General features: G+C 54.8%; 1 protein-coding gene across 5 annotated transcripts in view; it reads left to right on the top strand.

The window, feature by feature from the left end:
* The first annotated feature begins 3,967 nt into the window (after positions 1-3,967).
* Gnas (GNAS complex locus) overlaps positions 3,968-8,779 on the top strand; it is a 51,632-nt gene continuing 46,820 nt past the window's right edge. For 2 of the 5 annotated variants that reach the window (XM_032904690.1, XM_032904689.1), the window contains exons 1-2: positions 3,971-5,365; positions 5,453-6,389. In XM_032904690.1, the coding sequence (XP_032760581.1) occupies positions 3,971-5,365; positions 5,453-6,389 (2,332 nt within the window). Of the gene's footprint in view, positions 6,390-6,600; positions 6,876-8,779 lie in introns of those variants that run through there. The other 3 variants (XM_032904692.1, XM_032904691.1, XM_032904688.1) reach the window with 3 other exon arrangements.

Below are 8,779 nucleotides of genomic sequence, written 5' to 3'. Positions count from 1 at the left end.
TGCCTCGCATAGGACAGTCACCATAGCAAAACATTACCTAACCCCAGTCCCCAGTGTGGGGCTAAGAAGCCATGATGCACACACAAGGGCTGCTCCCACTTCTGACTCTGGAGCCTGCCCTGCTCTCTCCAGTTCTTCTCCCCTTGACTATATATCCTTCCACTGGAGAAATTTTATCTGATTCACACATTTCAAACCTTGGTAAAGCTGATGGACAATTTGAATTTTTACTTTCTACCTTTCTCCTAAACTCCAGACCTTCCCTTGCCAGAGACTGGTTGTAAAAGATCTCCCTCAAACCGCCCACCTTCCTTTCAAATCTGCCATGTCTGAAATCAAAGAAAGACTCTACCTCTACGCCAGCCCCTCCCTGACTCCCCTCTGTAATTCCCAGTGTCTACAACCCAGGTGGAAGGTAGTCTTTGACTTCTCTGCCCTTTACAACGTTTCCACAGAGCTTCAAGGAAGCCCGTGGAACACTTAAGTCTCCTTTTTCCATTGTGTCTGGGTCTCTGCTCTAAGGGCTTCCGCTGCTGCACCTCCTTTGTGCACAGCCTTCTTTTGTTCCCTTTATCGGAACCACCCTCCATGTTGGTTCTGCCCTTTCTAAAACTTGATTCACGTCTTCATCTGCCAAGAGGGTGAGAAAAAACACACCTTTCACCATCTACTCCATTTCCTCCTCTTCACTTCCTGCCAAAAGAACCCGGATGCTGCATGGACGCCTCAGAAAGCACAACCATTTTCTCCCTTCTTCCCTACTGCTTCTACTGGAGCAAAGGTGTCCGATCCCTTATGCAAGCAGGCCCCACACTTCCTTAGGTTGGACTCTTTGTTCCAGATAGGTGAAGGTGTGCCCGCTCTGCCCCGCCCCTTCTATTCAGTCAAGACATCTTGCTATGGAAACCCATTCGAGGCGCCATTTTCTCCACCTGGTCTTTGCAACCTCCTATTGGAGGTCTTCTCTTTCCATTTTCATGCTGTTCTGTTCTTTCACAAGGAGACTGGCATGCTCTGGATGTTTCTCCCTGTCAGAGAAGCATGATATAAGGAATAACGTGGAACAAAGGATCCTTACAGATCATGACAATGTCTGAACAAAGAGAACCTGAACCCATATTTTTGATGAATGGTGCTTTGGGCATGGGTGTGAGAGGCCTGGAAAGCCCACGAGATCCGCGTGGCGGTCTCCTAGGGTCTCCAACCTCAGCGTCTACTGACCTTTCACCTTGTGCAGGGTTCAGCATCCCTGGGAAATGAACTCTGTCCATCTTGTACTGCTCGTCTGCACCGGGGCAGTATGCTCTCTCTCTCCATAGGCCTGGCTCACCACCTCCAGCCCCTGGAAAAGCCTCTCTTCGCGGTGCCTCGGCGATAGCCCTCTCTGTGAAGTGGGTTAGCCTACCGCCATTATGAGCCCAAAGGGTGGTCCATGGGTGTCCCTGACCTTCCCACCTTGCCTTGGCAAGTTAGGGGATCAAAAAGCTTGATCCCCCAAGGAACTTACGGCGACCGTGGCCTTCTAGGCCTGACCGCCATATGCCCGCCCGCCAACTGCTTCCAACCAACCCAGCAAGCACAACCTCTTTGGGCGTTCCAACGCGGCGCCCCCTTTTGGACCTCCCACCCATATCCGGTTTCCGGTCTGAAGCCCCCTGCTCATTCGCCAGGAATCCTTGATTGGCGTGACCCCAGCCCAATAGCTGACCTGTCGCTGGGGTCGGAGGGGAGTGGGTTAGTGGTTGAGACCCAGTTGGCCCATTCCGTGTGTGTTCAAACCGTTTCGCCATTTTGAGTGGGGGTAGTTGGCCAAACTTTGGACCAAAGTTCAAAGTGTCCGGCATGCAGTGCGTTGAGCCGTAGAGCTGAGGTGACACGCCTTCGGGAGATCGCAGGCATTCTCTAGGGCTTCACATTGTCTGCTTTCCTGTACTCAGGGTGACCACGTGGACGCTGTTGGCAGGGGGCTGTAGTGTGCTGAGCCTGCAGTGGGAAGAGGGACATGTTAGACTTCTGAGAATTAAATCATGCCGCGGCACACCCGCGTGTGTCTTTCAATACAGCCATCTGCCTGGTGCATAATTTGCCGCAGCCCGCCTCATGTACCACTCCATACTCTTTCCTCAGGGTCCTGCAGGTCAGACCTGCCCACTGCCTAGCTGTACTGCAACAAAAGACAATGCCTCTCGCCATCGCCATTACCTACTGGCAAAATGACGGCGGTGTGCGCGTGCCGCGTTTGTATGCTCTGAGAGCGGCACAACAAAAGACCAAAACCCGAAAGGCAAACAAACAAAAAACCCTCACCCCTGTCCTGAGTTCCTCTGCAGATCCCAGACCTAAAAGCATTTGTGATTATTCGCTGAGCCCACCGGGCAACGGGACTATTTATCTCCCGCAGCTCTGAGCCCACCGCGGCACCACAAGGGGCGCGCAGCCGCGGGCTTTGTGGCCGCGCTTAATATCGCTTGGGTGGGCTGTTGCAGTTCAAAGTACAGCAAATGCTTTACGGTGCTCACAACAGAGAAGGGGATGGAAGGGGTCTGGAGAAGGGCTATCTATATAGAGGAACCGGACACGGAATCGGCAGCTGGCACTGGTGGCTGGAAGACGGGAGTCCCTGCAGCCGTTGCCACCACAGCACGGTTGATTGGTGGGTTAAGGGCATAATCGGGTTTTCTAGTCTTTAAGACCAACCTAAATGGGCCATCAACCATACCCCCAAATCTCCTTTGGCCCTTACCCAGAACACAGAAGTGCGAGACCTGAGCTAGGGGGTCTTTCGGTAAGCCCCGGGTCCCCTCCCCTGTCTGCACGAACGCGGCAACCATGAGTACCGCCTAAGGGGGCTTTGCTTGATTTTCCGCAGTGCACTACCGAGACCTTTATTCATACTGCGTCACCATCCACATAAACAGAGCGAGCCCTGACTGCGTCACATTTGGCCACTCTAGTGTAATGGGGATGGGGGACATTGACAGTATTTGCCGAGCCATCCCCGACAAACAGCAAACGTAAACACCAAAAAGAAAAAAAAAAAAAAAACTACCCGGAGCATTTAAATAACAAATTGCGTGTTTACATTCGGCACTTCCTCACCCCCCCCTCCCCTTCCGGTGGGCTCACGACCACCTGTCGCATTTTATAGTACTTGCCTCTACCCCCTTTCCTTGTATCCTAAAGCCTCCTTTTCCTGGCTTGGAGATGAATATGGATAATTGGCCTGAGTGTAGGGTCTTTAGATAAAAGATTCGCCGCATACTAGGGTAATCTGGGGTGATAAAGCCCTCCTGCAGTCCCTCCTCCCGTCCAGAAGAATCAGATGGGGAGGGAGGCTTTCAGCTCCTGTACTCTAACAGACCAATGCCCACGTCTTGCGTCACGTGTCCTAGCGACGCAAGAGAGCTCGCGCTCTCTCTGGCTAGAGAAAAAGCGAGGAAGAGAGACTCGGAATCAGTCCGGGAGAGGAGAGGACGGAGCTGAACGTCCCTACGAGGCCTCCGCGCATCCGCCCCCTTACCCAAAGTCGGGAGCAGCTGGCACCCGGAGCCAGCTCCCAGAGCCGGCTCAGAACTGAGACCGGCGTCCTCTGGCGGCAGAGAAAGAGTTCTACTTACGATTTTCGAGACGAATCGGCACGCTCTTGGATGCCAAGAAGGCGGAGCTAAAGTAGAGCAAAGTAAGAAGAGAGTACGAAAAAGTTCCTAAAGTTGCTGGCCGACCACAGCCCGAAGGGGTAAAGGTAACTAGGAAGGTGCCAGACCTCGCCAGCAAGAGATGACTCGCTTCAGCCATGGTCATGGGTTCTAATCCCGGATCGCCGATCCTTACGAAGGTTGGAAACTGAGGCTGGAGAACTTTCCAGCCAAAACTTGATTTTTTTAAAAAAATATATTTTTTTTCACCCTAGTTTGGCTGGGTGCTCCGTCTTACGGGGCCCCAAATTTATTTTGAAAGCCGCCACCGTGTTATGGGCATGCTCAACTGCCTCCACGGCAATAATATGTCAGGACAACACGATATCCCCCCTGAAGTCGGGGACCAGCCCGAGCAAGAACCTTTGGAAGCCCAAGGGGCCGCTGCCCCCGGTGCTGGGGTTGGCCCAGCCGAAGAAATGGAGACCGAACCGTCAAATAATGAGCCCATCCCCGACGAGACTGACAGTGAGGTCTGTGGACCCCCTGAAGACTCCAAATCTGACATCCAGAGCTCCAGTCAGGCCTTCGAGGAAGTCCAAGTGGGCGGAGACTACAGCCCACCTCCAGAGGAATCCATGCCATTCGAGACCCAACAGCCCAGCCTGGGAGATTTCTGGCCCACCCTGGAGCAGCCTGGACCATCTGGGACCCCATCAGGCATCAAAGCCTTCAACCCAGCGATTTTGGAGCCCGGGACCCCCACTGGTGCCCACCCAGGCCTGGGAGCCTATAGCCCCCCACCAGAAGAAGCTATGCCATTTGAGTTCAATGAGCCTGCCCAGGAAGACCGTTGCCAGCCTCCCTTGCAAGTCCCAGACCTTGCGCCAGGGGGTCCGGAAGCATCGGTCTCCAGAGCTCTTCCCGCGGAGCCCGGGAACCTTAGATTTGAAAACACTGGCTTCCGAGAAGACTACAGCCCTCCACCTGAAGAATCTGTGCCATTTCAGCTCGATGGAGAAGAATTCGGGGGCGATAGCCCACCCCCAGGACTCCCGCGAGTCATGCCACAAATCGGCATTGGCGGCGAGTTCCCGACAGTCGCGGTCCCGAGTACGCTCTGCCTCGCTCCCGCCGAGAACGCGCCTCCCCTCTGGGTCCAGGGCGCCATTGGCGGACCATTCCGCGAGGCTGTCAGATCTCCTAACTTCGCATACGACATTTCCCCAATGGAGATCACCAGACCCCTGCTTGAGATTGGCAGAGCCTCCACTGGGGTCGACGACGACACCGCTGTCAATATGGACAGCCCCCCAATCGCAAGTGATGGCCCGCCCATCGAAGTCTCGGGAGCCCCAGTTAAGAGCGAGCACGCAAAGAGACCCCCACTTGAGCGACAAGCAGCCGAGACAGGAAACAGCCCTATCAGCAGCACCACTGCAGAGGAGGCAAAAGTCCCCTCCCTCGAGCGAGGAGAAAGGTCCCCCACCCAACCTGAAACAGTGCATATCAAGCCAGCTCCTGTTGCGGAGTCCGGAACTGACTCCTCCAAAGCCGATCCGGACTCAGCCACACACGCAGTTCTTCAGATCGGTCCTGAGGAAGTCGGAGGAGTCCCAACCATGCCCACCGATCGTCCGCCTGCTCCTGAAGATGCGGACCCAGATGTCCGGGCAGAACCAGACGGAGGGACAGCCCCAACCACCCCAACCACCCCTGCCGAGTCCGAAGACAACAGAGAACCAACCTCCGCCGCCGCCGCCGCCGCCGCCGCCGCCGCCGCCGAGCCAGCCGCTGAGCCAGCCGCTGAGCCAGCCGCCGAGCCAGCCGCCGAGCCAGCCGCCGAGCCAGCCGCCGAGGCAGTCCCTGACATGGAAGCCGAGTCTGCCTCCGGGGCAGTCCCCGACACCCAAGAGGAGCCCGCAGCCGCCGCAGCCTCTGCCAAGCCGGCGGAGCCTGCCACCCGGGCAGCCCCCGTCACCCCTAAGGAGCCCGCTACCCGGGCAGTCCCTTCTGCCAGAGCCCATCCAGCTGCCGGAGCTGTCCCTGGAGCCTCAGCGATGTCAGATTCTGCTAGGGCAATCGCCGCTAGAGCAGCCTATGCAGGTCCTCTGGTCTGGGGAGCCAGGTCACTCTCGGCTACTCCAGCCGCTCGGGCATCCCTCCCTGCCCGCGCAGCAGCTGCCGCCCGAGCAGCCTCTGCTGCCCGCGCAGTCGCTGCCGGCCGGTCAGCCTCTGCCGCCCCAAGCAGGGCCCATCTTAGACCCCCCAGCCCGGAGATCCAGGTTGCTGACCCGCCTACTCCGCGGCCTGCTCCGCGGCCGAGCGCCTGGCCTGACAAATACGAACGTGGCCGAAGCTGCTGCAGGTATGAGGCTGCGTCCGGCATCTGCGAGATCGAGTCCTCCAGCGATGAGTCGGAAGAAGGGGCCACTGGCTGCTTCCAGTGGCTTCTGCGGCGAAACCGCCGCCCCGGCCTGCCCCGGAGCCACACAGTCGGGAGCAACCCGGTTCGCAACTTCTTCGCCCGAGCCTTTGGAAGCTGCTTCGGTCTATCCGAGTGTACCCGATCACGATCCCTCAGCCCCGGGAAGGCCAAGGATCCTATGGAAGAGAGGCGCAAACAAATGCGCAAAGAAGCCATGGAGATGCGAGAGCAGAAGCGCGCAGATAAGAAACGCAGCAAGCTCATCGACAAGCAACTGGAGGAGGAGAAGATGGACTACATGTGTACACACCGCCTGCTGCTTCTAGGTAATGCCGCAGCTTCTACCCCTGGGCAGTAGGGCCGCCCCGGGCACCCGGGGAGGGGGTGGTAGGGCCTTCCAGTGGGGCTTGGGCCTTGCCCGTGGGAGGAGGGGTCTGGATACCCTGTTAGAAGTTCCAGGGAGGGACCCCAACTCTGCCCTGGGGTGGGAAAGGGGCCTTTTGGAGTGTTCGGGTGGCCGAACTGTATGCCCTCCAGGGAGAAAAGTGGTGCCGAGCGACACTGAGGGTCGTTACCGGCCGGAGGCCAGCGCCAGCGCCAGCGATCCTAGGCTGGACAGGCGGGGGCGTGAGGTGAGCCCAGAACTGCTGGGGTGGGCCCTTCGGGGCTCCCCCGGCTCGATTGTTCGTGACCGCGGTGGGCTAGGGCCATCGGGGTGCGCGCCCCCGCCTCGCCTAGCACGGCTGCTTCGACTCAGACAGCTTGTTGTTGGTGTGTGTTGGTGTCCATTTTCTGTGTTCGCCTGTGCATGACATGCTCAGTGTGTCCCAGTTCCCACCCCAGACACTTTCAATGTACCCGCCGATTTTATATTTGTACTCTGAAATAGGTTGCCTTGTGATTTGCGCCATGGCGCGACCAAAACTTTCCGTGTTGGTACTCTCTGTAATAACCTGTGTGCAGACTCTCTGCAGCGAGCAGAGGGAAAACGCGCAGGCAACGGTGGCGTGGCATCCTGGGTAATCTGCTGGGCCGATGGCTGGGGGGAGTGGGACCCGCCGCCGCGGGCCTCCATGACCTTTTTCCCCGGTATGTCTCTCTTTTTCCCTTTGCGTTAAGCATTTCCTCAGTTCTCAATACATACGTCAAACCCTCCCGCCTTAATGGTTGAAAAAACTAGACACTTAGGTATCTGGGGCTTTGGGGTTGTTCAAAACATGTGTATTTTGTATTCTGTGCACACGCACACACATACTGGGTCCACCTGTGGGGGCTAGGGAATAGAGCAGGAGAAAAGGGGGGGAGCATGCTTTAGCCCTGTTGGCAAAGCCACATTCAAAACACACAGGGGTGGGCGTGGCTGGGCTTAAATAAACACACATACATATTACATATAATATATACATATAAAAAAATAATTTTCTTCTTAGTGAAGAGCCCGAGGTAAGGCAATCACATATTTTTAAAATTTGTGGCAGGAGGGACCTAGTTTAAGAGGGTTGGGAGTTGTATATTGGGAGGTACAATGTTGCCTTTGTATTTTAATTGCAATTAAAATAAAAAAATAAATAATCAGAGTGCATACTGAACGTGTGGACAATGCCTGGGAAGTCTGTATATGTTTGCTTGTGAATCTTTTTTTCAAGCAGCTATAGCTTGGACTAAAGGTAAGATCTTCTATAAGTCAGTTTGTGATTAAAAAAATAAAGATTTTTAGGATGAAGATTAAAGAAATGTTATGCCAGCCAGATAGGTGCCTTTTGAGGCCCTCATCTTCCACCGCCCTCTGTACGACCCCCTCCCCAGCTCTCCATGTCCCTCCCTTCACAGAGACCCCTCCCCTCATCCTGCAGCCAGAGCCCCTCCCACATCAGACTTCTCATCTCCAACCTGAGGCATTCATTCTTCTCGCCAGATTAATCAGAACAGCAATTAACAATGGTCTCTATCTGTGGCTTAAATAAAATCTTCACAGAAGGGGCTCTCCACAATTAATTTATTTTATTCTTTAAAACCTGTCAAGGGATCTCAGGATCACAGTGTCTAAGGCTGTATGCTCCATTTGTCTGTGAAACATTTGGTAATCTGTGACGACGTTTATTAAAGACATTGGCATGGCTGTGCTGCTGCGATGTCCCCTCCCACAAATCATGATTTTAGATGGAATGGTCACTTTATTTATGCCTACCTGGGGAAAACGTTGGTATCATTAACTCCAGCACATGGAAAAAGGGAGGTTGCTATGAATTTCAAACGTCCCTGTTACGTAAAAAGCACAGTACCCCACATGAGAAGGCTTCGATCTCACTGCAGGTTCATTTCTGTACTCTGAGAAGCTGACCTGTGAGTTGGCAGTGGGGGGGACACAGATGTCTGCAGGTAGAAGACCCAAGTGACTGTGCACATCTGAATCCCAGTTAGTTAGTCAAGTGGACACACGGCCCTTATATTCTGGAGTCTCAGCCGCCTCGCTTGAGAAACAAAGATTTCTCAGGAAATTTTCATTTAAGTGTCCTATAGCAACAGGACTTGGGTCTTCTGTCCAGCCCCCACCTCAATACAGGGAGAAGGGGTTTGGAAGTTACGCACTCTGCTACTGCAGTTCTCTGCACCAAACCTCAGGGCTGGGATCAAGCTTCCTTCAGAATAGCAGATGTTTCCCTTGTATCCCTTAGATTTTTTTTCCTAGAGGGGATAATTAAACCCAAACAGAAGC

This window comes from Rattus rattus, chromosome 5, assembly GCF_011064425.1.
Source record: "Rattus rattus isolate New Zealand chromosome 5, Rrattus_CSIRO_v1, whole genome shotgun sequence".
NCBI lineage: Eukaryota > Metazoa > Chordata > Mammalia > Rodentia > Muridae > Rattus > Rattus rattus.
This window is presented reverse-complemented; position numbering and strand designations above follow the sequence as displayed.